The sequence below is a fragment of the Cladophialophora yegresii genome, assembly GCF_000585515.1.
Source record: "Cladophialophora yegresii CBS 114405 chromosome Unknown aczIN-supercont1.2, whole genome shotgun sequence".
NCBI classification, from domain to species: Eukaryota; Fungi; Ascomycota; class Eurotiomycetes; order Chaetothyriales; family Herpotrichiellaceae; genus Cladophialophora; species Cladophialophora yegresii.
This window is the reverse complement of record NW_006913046.1, coordinates 1,067,321-1,080,410: the sequence shown is the minus strand read 5'-3', so window position 1 is coordinate 1,080,410 and position 13,090 is coordinate 1,067,321. Positions and strand designations below refer to the sequence as shown.

Sequence of the window (13,090 nt, the reverse complement as noted above, 5' to 3'; positions counted from 1 at the left end):
GCACGGTGTTGGTGGTCATTGGATACACTTCCTTCGGGTAGCGATTGCTCTTTTGTTTATATAGCTCGGCTAGTGGTCTTCAACAGGACGTGGTATATATTACATCGACTCAGCTAGCGTTTTTCGTGATATACCTATGTAGGTACCTATATGATAGGACGTGCTTGAATCGACATATTGGTCGACATATTGGTTTGGTTATAAATAGAACATTGAAGCAAAGAGTGCATGACAGGCCACTACTGTAACTGCAGTAGAGGTACACCGACCCTAAGGCCACTTACTGAGTCACGAAGGCGTGTCAGCTAATTACGAGTAGCTAAATGCTGCACGTCTGTCTGTTCCGCGGAGATCTAGTTTGAATCGGTGGATACCAGCTTGGGTTTGTTCTTAACCTGAACATCATTCTTGTACACGACAAGTACGTACGTGTGTATGTGACTTGCTCGCCCGGGGTATTCCCTCGTCCCCCGATGCGCAGGAAATGATCATGCAATCTCTCCGGCAATACTCCCGGGTATACTCACTTCTGATGGCGTGCATATTGCCGAACCGGACAAGCGGTACCGGCTGCTTGTATGATCTTGATGATCTGGTCGTGTCAGCGATGAGGTCAGCTCAGCCTTTCTTGTTCTTCACCCGGCTCTTCCGGTTGCGGGTTCCGGGGTTTGTGTTGTGGTCGGGATCGACTTCTCCGCCCAGATGCCGCCAACGACGGCGAATCTGCTCTTTGCTCGTAATTTGGCGCCGAACATCCACAGCGCAAACATGCCGACCACGCCGACCATGGCCAGGCCTGCGAGGAGACTGTTGCCGGGTCCGATGCCTAGGTTTCTGAGCATTGGTCTGGAGAACTCGACGCAGCCGGCGGCGAAGAGCGAGCGGAAGAGCGCGTTGGACGCCATCAGCGAGGCCGTGTATTGAGGGTAGGACATGGGGAGGTAGACGAAGATGCATTGGAATGTGATGAAGTTGGAAATGACGACGATGATGACGCCAATGAGGGACGCCATCCAGTGGATGCCGTGGCGGGAGGTCCAGCCTAGAGATGGTTCTGTCAGAATGACAGCCAACAATCAATCACAGGTAGGATGTGGATGTGTACGTACCGAACATGAACAGGCCCGCAGGTAGCGAACATACGGAGAACAGCGCAGGGACCAGACGGTGCTCTGGCGCTCGGAGACCGCGCTTCGCAATGTCCGGACCCAGGTACAGTGCCAGGTAGACGACGTAGATGATGAGTCCGATCACGGTGGCCACGCCGATGGAGATGAACGTCAGGCCTAGCTCGCCCAGATTGAAGCCATAGATGGCGATGTAGACGAGGGGAAAGGCCTCGAAGAATGAATAGTAGATGCCGTACAGGAGGGCGCTGTAGATGTTGGTGTAGGCCACGGCGGTATCTTTGATCATGATCTCGACGGGCTTGATGATCGCGTCCCGGAAGATTGCCACGTAGTTCATGTGTTCTTGATCAATCTCGCTCTGGGAGCGCAGATCTGTTCTGTCAGTGAGCTTTCGAAGGCGTTGGGCTCGTCGACGCAGGATGTTCGGTGCAGACGTCTCCGGGAAGGCAATCAGGTAGACGGCCCAGATTGGTGCGCTGAGCCAGAGGAGCTCCCATAGCGACCATCTCCATCTACTCTTCACCATCAGTATCGTTCTAAGGGATGGTAGCGGAAGGGCCTTACCCTTCAGCAGTGACCGCGAAAGAAGCCAGAACTGGGCCAAGCGTTGGGCCCCAGAAGCAGGCTGCTGTCCAACAAGACAGATAAAGAGCGAGCAATTGGAGGGGAAACTGTTGCAGTTAGGCCTTGCCCATTACTGTGTTAGGAAGCCAGGAACTCACCATATCCCCAATGGACGCAGCTCCATTCGCAAGGCAAGGGCTGCTCAGAAATCCCTGCAAGAATCTAAGTACCAGCAAACCACCAAAGTTGTCGACCACTGCTGTCGGCGCACACAAGATGATGAAGAGCGTGAAAGTAGGTGTATAGACTCCATTTCTGCCGATTGCTGGGATCTCGCAGAGTGGTGCGAAGAGGAGCGGTCCAAGCCCATATCCAATGACATACACGGACAGGCCGAGTGCTGCTGCTGCTTGACCGACCCCGAATCTCGCCATCACTCCCCCCTCGCTGACGACGTAGATACTGGAGCCACCATACATGGCGAAGGTATAGAGGCATATCTGCACCAGCACAAACATCTTCTTTCCCTGGGACCAATTTTGCGGGTTGTCTGGGTCGTCAGTGGTATACCAGTCCACGAGAATGGTTCCATCGGCAGAATTTGTGAAGGATATTGGTTTACTCTTTGTCTTTTCCAGTTTAAGCTGCTGATCGAATGACAGACGATTCTGCGTCCATGGAAGGCTGCGCTGGCGCGAGATCGTTAGAGACAAAGGGTCTTCTTCAGCCGTCCTCCTGGATGGTGGCGTCGATGAGCCTTCAGCAAGCTCCATTTTCTGAGCATCGTCTTTCTCATGGTCAGGCGCAGGCTTCCCTGGCTCGTCTGAGTCGGAGCCGGACTGTTCGGCATCTGGAACAGCCCGCTTGAGTGGTGCACCAGACTCCTGTGAAGACTTTGTTACATCTATAGCCAGAATGATATGTGGGAAGCAGACTTACAAACCTCGGTAGCACGAAACCTTCCTTCTCCTCCGGGTATAGAAGTATCCTATTCTTCGTGATCCAGCGGAGAAATTGGCCCGCCGGCGCGTCTCTGATGATATCCATAATTTTGTAAAAGCGGCTTCACCTGGAGTGTTAGAAGGGGAGAAAGCACACACGTTCTGAGCACTGCATCTGGGGTGACAGTGCGAAATCATTCGGGGGAGTCATCTATTTTAAACCGTGTACCAGCTGAGACTCAAGGGGCAACTGGTTGAGCGGAAAGCAATGCACGGAATACCTATTCCCTCTGTAGCCCAGTCCACAGTAAGCAGTGGAAAGATCTGTCGACGCTGCTGGATCGGAGATTCGGCTGTAGGAATGCTCGTGTACCATTGTAAGTTGTAGTCTCACTAGGAAAAGGTATCCATTGTTCCTGGAATGATACGCTGCCGCTGACCACCGTTTGGGCGATGCGTTCATTTTCATTTTCGCGATATACCCTAGCCTCTCCCTTTTAGCAGAAGAGTCAGCAAGAGCATAAGCAGCAGACACAGAACGAGGCTGTCTCGTCGCACGGTAGAATAAAGATTGGTGTATGTCTGAACAAAGTGGAGGCAGAAGGAGTTGTGAGCACGGCCGAATCCTAGAGCCCGGTGGTCAGTATTCATTTTGACGATGAGCTCAATGATAAATAGGTCGCCTCCGTCCGAATGGAGATTGCACATCCGCAGGTGGTTGTGTCACTCCATGTCATGAGCAAGGGCATCTTAGCAGCAAGTGAAGAAAGGATGACACAGTGCTTGAATTAGGTCAGTGCGAGGGACTCCGTACTGTACGGAGTAACCCAGGCGGAATCTCCCGGCGGTGAGCAAGTAACCGCGCCTCCCACGCCGATGGACAAGACAAAGGAAAATGACGGATGGGGCTGTAACGTGGTGTATGGTATGTAGCGCAACTACCTTATGGAAATGACAGTCATGACTGTGGTGGAAATGCAGGCAACAGTGCCAAGGCGCTAGAGGCCTCACAGCGCCTAATAGCGACTTCCTCGGTACCATGCGTACCTGTGTCGTGCTTACGGGCCTCGCCTCAGGCTTATCGAGGCTTGACTACGGGCGGCCGTGACGCACCAGCAGAAGCTGGACTAGACTGCCGGTGCCTTTGGCCGCACCGAAACTTTTCTACTGTACGGAGTACAAGGCAGGCAACTCCCGCAACCGCTGAAATACGTACAGGCCACGATCTCCGGCGCTGATGAGCGACTGAGTTTGCGGACTGGCTGAACGAGCAACGAGCCGCCCGGGTCGTTCAGCTCGACTTCGGTCCTTCCCGACACGTGCAGTCTGATCAGTGAGGAATATCTCTCTCAATACCTGGCGGCACGGGCTCACCCGGTCCGCCTCCTCGACTCGCGACGGCATCAAATCGCGCAGAGCCTCTTCGCGCATCTCACATCAAATAACGTCGCGGCCCCGAGTTTCAACGCCGCCCTGTGTCTAGATGAGACGGACTCGAAGATGAGTGATGCCACCTATTTAACGTGGTTGTGGTCGATGGTGCGTTGAAGATTGGGGCGCAAATGGACTACACGTCTACAATGCGTTTGCGAAAAGGCCGCACGAATTCCGGTAAGGGGGAACACGTATGGGACTGAACGCGCTCCATTCAATCCAGTAACTCAGTGAGAAGAGTGAGATCAAGAAGGAAAGCAGATAATTACGTGACGGAAGGTCTTCCTTGATCGTCCCTAGCTAGCTAGCTTTTGGCCTCTCATCTAGCTGCCCTTTGGTGCGCGGGTCGTCCTTCACGATGAGCAATTGGCCCTTGAAGATCCCCCGCAGTGTGAACGCCACGTTGACGAAGAAGACTAAAACCAGGAACACGACCAGGATGGCCGTGACGATTCTGAAGAACGGCGAGTCCAGCTCCAAGCCGAGCAGCAGCGTCGAGGTCGCCAACGTGGCTGTCGGGAAGATGACGGCGTTCCATGTCGGCGCCCAGATGAGTTGCCGGTGGTACGCGCGATCGATCATGGCGCAGAATGCAAAAGCCAGCCACACGGCACCGAGGCCGGTCATCAGGAGCGCGAGTAACAGGCAGGCCACATGCAGCGAGTACGCGGCGGCCCCTGTCAGGAGGAATCCTTTACCATAAGCTGCGAAGTGGCCCGACGTGTCGGCCGCGCGCCCGAGCAGCTGTAACGCTGCCGCTGACTGTCCCACGGGCCCGACGAGGATGAAGAGGGTGGCGGTCTGTGGCGGCGCGGGCCAGCCCTTCGCGAGCAGCTGGTGGAACAGGTACGTGTACAGCATCATGCCGAGGATGATGCCCACGCCGACGGCGCAGATGGACATGAGGATGATCGGCACGGCCAGGCCCGCGGAGATGTCGTGCGCAAAGCAGGCGACGACGCCGCCGATGGCCGCCAGCGTGGCCACCCCGACGGCCGGGATGATGATCAGAGTGGGCAAATCACGGTCGAGAATCGTGTGCCTCTGGATGAGGATGACAAAGGCGAAGACAAGCATGGCGAACACCCACGCTGCCGCGATCCACCACATGACACATGTGAGGATCGTGAACCCGTAGCCCGCCCACGATGCATTCGTCACGGTGAGGGCGACGAACGAGACCAGCGTCATGAACGCGATGGACCAGCAGGGGAAGAGGCACAGATCGGCGACACTGTTGACGAGTTCGTCGTACGCCCGCCGTCGGAAGAGCGCGAAATGCAGGATGCAGATGGCTGAGAAGGCGACGTACATGACGAGGTCGAGCATGAAGAAGATGGTCGACAGGACGAGGAGACCGTCGAATTGATAAGGGAGCTGGTGGAGTAATGTGCCCAGGATGCCGGCGTTCATGCACCATGTAAACCTGTGCGAGAGTCAACGCTTGCTTACAGTATTGTTTTGCACACTGCGTGGGGAGTCGATTCCCATTCCAAGACCCGTGCTCAAGATGAGAAGCATACATACCATATCGGACTGAAGTCTTGGACCAGAGCACGAAAAGCAGTCCGCTTGGGGAGAGCTCCCGGCTCGTTAGTACCACGACCTCCCTCTTCGTCCCGATGACGATGGTCATTGCTTGGTTTTGGGCGGTTGCCCTTTTCGTCGTCGGCAATAACCATGTTTTCTGTTCCCATGGGCCGGATTCGATAGGGTCGTCGTAGTAAAGTGCAATGCCATTGAACTTTATCTCGCTCGCTTCAGTCGGAGATTCCTGCGATTCCGGTGCGTATTTCTGTGATCAGAGTCCGGATACCATGCCGACGGGCGGCGAATCGCCGCATGACTACGGAGTAAGTAGGTTGAAGAAGTCGCTGGTGAATGGAAAGAAGTAATGGCTCCCCCTATGGCGGTGCCTCCACCTCCGCCTTGTTGATGACGATCCTACAGTAGCTTTGTCGTACCACTCGTACTGGGGAGCATTTCCAGTTGCGTACGGAGTACGTACTCCGAACTGAGGGAAGTTCATGGGGGTAAGCTGCCGTGGAGAAACCCAGGAGACTGGGGGCTGTTCGTGCCCTGCATGCTACAGTACTCCGTACAGTGACTTAGACGTCACAGCACCAAACAGCGTGCCTTGCTTAGTTGATACCACATTTCAAGCACACCACTGTCCTAAGGCGATGTTTGCTCAGCGACACTGTAGATGCTACAAGGAGAGGTGGCGGCTTTTCAACCATCTTCTCTATGTCTTCAAGCCGCGGTCGAGATACGCGGTGTGCAATGCAACCAGGGCATTACTGAACGTACACTTTCTGGTCTTCGTTGAATGCGTGGCATTCTTGGAGTATTTCCATATGGAATGGGCCATCATGCAAGGAGCCAGCAAAAATGCGAACTGTGATTCAAAATCACAGGCAGCAACTGGGACGCTGCTTCATTTTCAAGAGTGCCCACAGCAGCGAACTCGATTCCAGCTAATAGCGGCACAGATTGGCAATCAATTCTCATACTGCTCCAAGGCAGTCAAGCTGGCTTCCAGCATCCTCACGAGATTCTTCTCCTCGCACATCTTGGTAAACTCCTCCTTGCCCCCACCCTTCCCGTCCAACCCGTAGATCTTGCCAAAATCGCCCACAAAGTTGTCAAAGGTGGTCTCCGGCTTGTCACGACACAGGCCGCACATAATGCCCCGAAGCTCCTCCTTGAATCCAAGGCGTGGGAAAGCTCTGACGATTTCCTTGTACTCGTCGATGGTGATGGGCGAGCCCGGCAGCGGCAGATTCGGGCCAAGAAAATCCGTCATGATGCCCAACTGAGTGGCGAAGACCTCTGGCTCCTTGTGCTGCGCGATGGAGGGGGTCGTGTGCAACGCGACGGCATCCCACATGAGCTGGATGCGGTGCTTGTCCCACTTGCCGTCCTCGCGGGTGACGAACTCACGGGCGATGTTTGCGCCGTCGACTTCGAACCGTTTGTCCTTGGAGAGGAGGGCCTTGGTGGTTGCCCAGCCCATGTCGTGCAGCAGTGTGGACAGAACTACAGCTTCGGTGTCGCGGTCAGGGGCGTTTGCCAACGGTGGGAACTTCTTCTGCAAGATGAGGCCGAACGCGACGCTGCGGAGGCAGTGGTTGAGGGTGCACTCGCTGCAGTTCTCCTTGACGTAGGCGTACGCGGCGTTGATCAGGGGGTTGGAAGGGATGGTGATTTGCGAGACTGGCAGGGATGGGAAAGGAGAAGACATGCTGACTGACTTGATGGTTTTGCGTACCTGCGCTTGGTCGCTGGTAGGCGTGTAGACGATTGTTGAGGACATCACAGAGACGAAGCAGGGTTTTATATCTTGACTTGCCTGAATCCCTTCTCCTGCCAAAGTTCCATACCTGGGACAAAGATGGATCTTATTCCGCGACTTCAAAGGCGTGTGTACGACATGGTTGCGGTAACGACCCTCCGTGTCTCTGATCGCATGGTATCGTACCATTGGCGAGGAGGGCTGAGCTGGGCTGGGTCGAGTAGCCTTGTACACATCAAGCAGATCTGACAAGGCTCCCGCAATCCAGCCTTCAGATCGGACAGTAGTTCGAGCGTGTTCAATGACAGTCCGACTGGCACGCCTTGCTTGTCGGTGCTCCAGCGAGTTGATTGGATTTGACGAAACGGTCGAACAACTCTCCGAGCCATACGCTGTCGAACAACTCTTTCCCCAATAGGACTGCGACTCCAGATTGGGAAGGTTTACTGATGCGGAAGAAATGAATGCTGGTGCTCGCATCTCGGCCCCTAAACATTAACACGCACTCCGTCCAATAATTCAGAGTTGAAGATGGTCTGAACGGGATGTTTCCGCAGAGTGAAAGAACAATCCGCTCAGTCAAACCAGGGATCTTGGGGCTGGATCGCAGAGGAACAGCCGTTGATTCTCAAATCTTCAGCTCAAACAAGGCCAAACATGATGGTGCAATGTACCCAGCTAAACAACTGTACACAGTAGGCGGCGAGCTTCAAGTGATTGTTACTCGTACCTCTCTTGACTCTGGCGCTGATCTCTTCGCTTGATTCCTCCTGGTCACCACATGCCATCCGTGGCTACTATTGGCGGATGTCGTCTCCGACGCTGTCCCAGTTCCTGGCTCGGCTGGCTAACGATGCCTACGGTTCCTTCTCCGCATGGTTCAACTCCACGTCCAAAGGTTGTCAAATCGGGGTGACGCCATCACAGTGTATCAGACATGTGCCCTTTATTGCAGTGCTGACGACGACCTTCGCCCATATCACAGTCATCCTCTTTTGGTCCTCTACTGCGGGTTACAGCTCGTTGCAGAAACTTCGTGAGGCTTGCATGCTGAATACGCACCAAGACTTCATCACAATGTGTCGCCAGATACTGACAACCACCGCCCTGCTGGCAGTATTTCTGTCTGGATGTCTCGCCGCCCCGGCAGAGCAATCCCCCGTTCAAGAACACATTTTCAAAAAGCCCATCGCGGAGTTCCCAGCCGTCGGACTAGGCCTGTGGAACGCTAAAGAAAAAGACGCCAGCAACGCCGTGCAATATGGCTTCAAGGCCGGCTACGCCCACTTCGACTCGGCCGCCGCCTACAGCAACGAAGCATACGTCGGCAGCGCGCTCAACTCCAGCGCCTCCCCACCACGACACAAATACTGGGTCACCAGCAAACTATGGAATGACCATCATCAGCCGAAGCTCGTACGGCCGGCACTCGAAAAGACGCTCAAGGATCTCCAAATCCCGTATCTCGACTTGTACCTGATGCACTGGCCTGTGGCCTTCCTGCCGGACCAAGAGGACGGTCGCACGGTGATTGACCAAGACACTACTATCCACGACACATGGTCCGCCATGGAAGACCTCGTGCGGGCCAATCTAACGCGCTACATCGGGGTTAGCAATTTCTCGCCCCGCCAACTTGACGATCTGCTGGCCAAGGCTGAGATTAGACCGTTCGCGCACGAGTTCGAGACACATCCATATCTCCAACAGCTGGAGTTTGCGGATTGGCATTTGCGAAACAATATCACGGTCATTGCATACTCGCCGCTCGCGAACATGAATCCTACGTACGACAACAAATACCCTGACCTGCCGCCAATCTTGAAGGACCCATTCTGGACGGATCTCGCGAGCAAGAAGAATGTGACACCTGCGCAGGCGATCCTCGCGTGGGGACGGCAACGGGGCACAATAGTCATCCCGAAAAGCGTCCATGAAGGCAGGATCGTAGAGAATCTGGGCAGTTTGAACGTGAGTTTTACCGAGAAGGAAATGAGGTTGATCGCGGAACAAGACAAGAGAACGAGATTCAATAATCCGAGCAAGGGCTGGGGTGTTGAGTTGTTTGAGGGTTTGGATGATGGGACGAACCGTTTTATGGCGCAGCAGGAGCTCTAGGGATGGAGCCGTAACGATGGCATGATTGCCTTGTCATGCGACGAAGCCCAGAGTCGCGACATCGACAGGTTGCGTAAACATGCGTGGAAGAAAAGCGGGAATGATACTGTTGAAGACCGAGGGTCGACGGCGTGATATACATTTCGTGGTTGGTACGTCCAGGTGTGCTGATACCACTTGTCTAACGGAATGCGCCTTCCCCATAAAACCAGCACCAGGACACCTTCGCTTTGTTGATTAGGTACTCAGAGCGTGTCTGCTCAACTCCCGCTGCAGGATGTACTTGTTCTCAAGGCGCTCAATCGCCGCGACGGAGGTCGGAACGGCTGGGAGTAACGCCCAACGCTCGCTACCCAATGCAAGGCGATGCCCAGGTATAATGCAGATATGGCAACTCGAAACTCCAAACAACAGCCGAGGTCGTGCTCTTCATGCCTGCGTCAAGATTTAGTCGTCAATCTCCTGGTGACGTGCCAGCACCTTTCGCTGGTATTCCTCGGCATCCTTCTGATGGAGCTGCGCGGCTTCATTGTTCAATGGACTAGCACTGTAATCGAAGATCAGCATCTGCTCCTTCCTGCAAGACCGGAAAATGTCATACTTGTTTGGTTCACCCAAAAGACTCTGCAAGCTCAGTAAGACCGTCTGGACGTTGTAAACTGCGCTCCACTTGTCTTTTAAAATATCCAGGCATATGCGGCCGCTAAAGTCAATGTTGGGATGGTAGATCGGCGTCTTGAAGAGTACCACGGGAGGACTGTAGGGATAGTTGCCAGGGAACTCGAAGCTAAGTTTGAGGTTGAGGTCTGCGTAGGGTGTGTCCTTGGGACCGACGATGGTGGCGGTCCAGTGCAGCATGTTCCCATCGGCGTCGGGAAAGGCGGATATACCGGGTGTAGGAGACATCATGAGTGTCATGAGCTCAGATTGGAGACTGTGCAACGTGTGAGTCCGCGCTCTGACCCCGTGGCAACGATACGAGCTTACCGCTTGGTGACACTTTGGGTGTCTGCTTTTCGAGGGGCGACGTTGAGCTTGTTCTGTTCAGCCATGGTGGGCAGTCCGGGAGCAGCGTTCTGGGAGTCCTCTAGAGAGAAATTCATGGTCGGAACTGGTATTTAAACTGTGGTTGCAAACGGGAGCAATGCGGTCGGTAGAGGAATGCTGAAAACGGAAGAATGGCCCAGACTACCTAGCACTTCAAAGCAGCAGGTCGCAGACCAGCAACACAGTTCAATGGCGATTCTCGAGCTACGAAGATGAAAATGAAGAAGGACGAATGGGACTGGTTCCAAAAGTTGAACCAACCGAGATAGAGGTGAAGGTGAGTGATGAATAATAACTCGATGTGGTCGCGTGCAGGTGCGGCCTGGAGTGTCAGGCACTGCCTATTGTTTACCTTTCAGGGTCCAGCGTGAGTCGCCGCAGTAACATCTCAACTAGACTGACGTTGACACACGCTGCTAGGCTTCGCACAGCCAATTCTCTGCCCCATCGACGCGCCGATCTGTGACAAGGCGCGCCGACCAGTCACCATGGTTTCACGGATGTCCAGTGCATAAACTCCAGTGTTGCTCCTCGAGACTGCGGAGAGGCTCTCGAGTCCTTGCCATGAACGGTATACCTCACTCTCAGTTGGCCCCTCTGCCGACGAAAGTACCCTTTCGCATTGTCTCACCCACGATCGGCTCAGGTGCATATGCATGGTAAGTGAACAATAACGGGGTCGCTTACAAAGATATGTTAACGTTGCACATAGCATCAAGAAAGCCGCTCCTCTCAACACGGAAGCCCCCGTCTTCGCTGTCAAGTTTATCAACAAAACCTATGCTCAGAAATATGGCAGGATCAAGCAGAAGCAACTCGAGATGGAGATCTCGTTACATAAACACATCGGCGAGCACAAGAATATCATTGAATTCTACGACCATGGTGATGACCCGGCATGGGTGTGGATAGCAATGGAGCTCGCTGAAGGAGGAGATCTCTTCGACAAAATCGAGGCCGACGCGGGTGTCGCCGAAGACATCGCTCATGTCTACTTTACCCAACTCGTCAGCGCCATCAGCTACATGCACGAGAAAGGCGTGGCCCACCGAGACATCAAACCTGAAAATGTGCTTTTGTCGGCAGATGGAGACCTGAAACTTGCAGACTTTGGCATGGCCACCCTTTTCGAATATCACGGCAGGAGGAAGCTTGCGACAACTCTGTGTGGCAGTCCACCCTATGTCGCTCCCGAGGTGCTGTCTTGCAGTACACAAGCAGGAACTAAGGGAACCGGTTACGCCGCTGACATGGCAGATATCTGGTCTTGCGGTGTTGTCCTGTTCGTCTTGCTCGCGGGAAATACTCCCTGGAGCAGACCAGTCGAAGGCCGAGATGAGTACGGCCGGCTGAACGAGTTCAGCGAATACGTCCAGAGCGGTGGAAAACCAGAAGATGAGCTGTGGGAAAGCCTTCCTCATCACGTGCTATCTCTCCTTCGCGGCATGATGAGAGTCGATGTGAAGAGTCGGTTCTCAATGGATGACGTGCGTCGGCATCCCTGGTTCAAGCGACCCAACAAATTCATCGACAAGAAAGGACGCCTAATAGATCCGATTGCTGTGGCCACAAACATGTTTGAGTCCCTCCGAGTCAATCTTGATGCAGACCCGTTTGCAGGAACACAGAGGAGTACGAAGATGGATGCTATGGACATCGACGAGGACGTAAAATCCAAGTTCGCTTCGACCCAACCAGTGACACCTGCAGAAGACATGCTGTTCGACTGGGATCGGCCGAAGCACCCTGCTATGACAAGTACCCAGCTGGTAGCTGATCTTGCGATCGCCTCGCAATCAATCTCGACCACGAAATACCTTGAGGATGAGCCATCTATGTCGCAGTTCCAATCAAACCCTTCTGTTCCTCTAAGTCGAACCCAGATGGCTCGACGATTTGCCGACGTCCTTCCTTCGGAACGTATGACGATGTTCTATTCGGAAGGAACGCTGGACCTGCTTGCCCCATACATTTCTGACGCTCTAAGCCAGCTAGAGATGCCTCCTCCAAACTTACCTAAACCCACAGCGCAAGATTCCGATTGCTCGATCAAAGTGAAAGGGCAAGATAGTCGAGGCTGCCCCCTGAGTGGTACTATCGCAATGGACGTAGTCAAGGCAGAGACCAATGAGCAGCCGTTGGTAAGAGTTCTGTTTGTGAAGGCATCCGGTGATCCGTTAGAATGGCGGAGATTTTTTAAGCGTGTGGCCGTGCTGTGTCAGAGGGCTATTGTCAAACCGGAATTTTGAGCAGAACTTCAGACCAAGCATTATTTGGCGTTTCTGGGCGACATTGAGAGCGAAGATACCCATGTTTTTGGATAGTCGAGAGGAGTCGTCCTGAAGTACATTGTCGAGTCCATGCACAGTATTGTTGCATCTACCGGCAGCAGCGACTGTAAGCGGCGCAAAAGCGGCCGGCTTGCAGTCAGCCTCCTGGTGCCCTCCCAATTCTCTTACTCGTTCCTCTACTCCTTTCACCAAATTTTGACTTTCCTCTTGTCGCCTTCGTTTTTTCCGCCCGATGCTCTACTGACGTCTTATAAAGTCAACTGATCCTGA

General features: G+C 53.9%; 6 protein-coding genes across 6 annotated transcripts; 2 read left to right on the top strand and 4 right to left on the bottom strand.

Moving 5' to 3' along the window:
• Positions 1 to 635: 635 nt before the first annotated feature.
• Positions 636 to 2,741, bottom strand: A1O7_02307 (uncharacterized protein; the record flags this gene model as incomplete). Its single annotated transcript, XM_007756341.1, has 5 exons — positions 636 to 1,042; positions 1,110 to 1,642; positions 1,695 to 1,801; positions 1,853 to 2,578; positions 2,634 to 2,741. The coding sequence occupies 5 exons, from the start codon at positions 2,739 to 2,741 to the stop codon at positions 636 to 638; spliced, it is 1,881 nt and encodes a 626-aa protein (XP_007754531.1).
• Positions 2,742 to 4,369: 1,628 nt separating this feature from the next.
• On the bottom strand, positions 4,370 to 5,751 carry A1O7_02306 (uncharacterized protein; the record flags this gene model as incomplete). The annotated part of the gene is made up of 2 exons (XM_007756340.1): positions 4,370 to 5,495; positions 5,597 to 5,751. The coding sequence occupies 2 exons, from the start codon at positions 5,749 to 5,751 to the stop codon at positions 4,370 to 4,372; spliced, it is 1,281 nt and encodes a 426-aa protein (XP_007754530.1).
• An 818-nt stretch (positions 5,752 to 6,569) lies between these two features.
• A1O7_02305 (uncharacterized protein) lies at positions 6,570 to 7,313 on the bottom strand (the record flags this gene model as incomplete). Its single annotated transcript, XM_007756339.1, has 1 exon — positions 6,570 to 7,313. The coding sequence occupies one exon, from the start codon at positions 7,311 to 7,313 to the stop codon at positions 6,570 to 6,572; it is 744 nt and encodes a 247-aa protein (XP_007754529.1).
• A 1,128-nt stretch (positions 7,314 to 8,441) lies between these two features.
• On the top strand, positions 8,442 to 9,482 carry A1O7_02304 (uncharacterized protein; the record flags this gene model as incomplete). Its single annotated transcript, XM_007756338.1, has 1 exon — positions 8,442 to 9,482. One exon carries the CDS (start codon positions 8,442 to 8,444, stop codon positions 9,480 to 9,482), a length of 1,041 nt encoding a protein of 346 aa, XP_007754528.1.
• A 447-nt stretch (positions 9,483 to 9,929) lies between these two features.
• On the bottom strand, positions 9,930 to 10,585 carry A1O7_02303 (ubiquitin-conjugating enzyme E2 C; the record flags this gene model as incomplete). Its single annotated transcript, XM_007756337.1, has 3 exons — positions 9,930 to 10,029; positions 10,084 to 10,416; positions 10,470 to 10,585. The coding sequence occupies 3 exons, from the start codon at positions 10,583 to 10,585 to the stop codon at positions 9,930 to 9,932; spliced, it is 549 nt and encodes a 182-aa protein (XP_007754527.1).
• Positions 10,586 to 11,093: 508 nt separating this feature from the next.
• A1O7_02302 (CAMK/CAMKL/CHK1 protein kinase) lies at positions 11,094 to 12,778 on the top strand (the record flags this gene model as incomplete). The annotated part of the gene is made up of 2 exons (XM_007756336.1): positions 11,094 to 11,188; positions 11,242 to 12,778. The coding sequence occupies 2 exons, from the start codon at positions 11,094 to 11,096 to the stop codon at positions 12,776 to 12,778; spliced, it is 1,632 nt and encodes a 543-aa protein (XP_007754526.1).
• Positions 12,779 to 13,090: the final 312 nt, after the last annotated feature.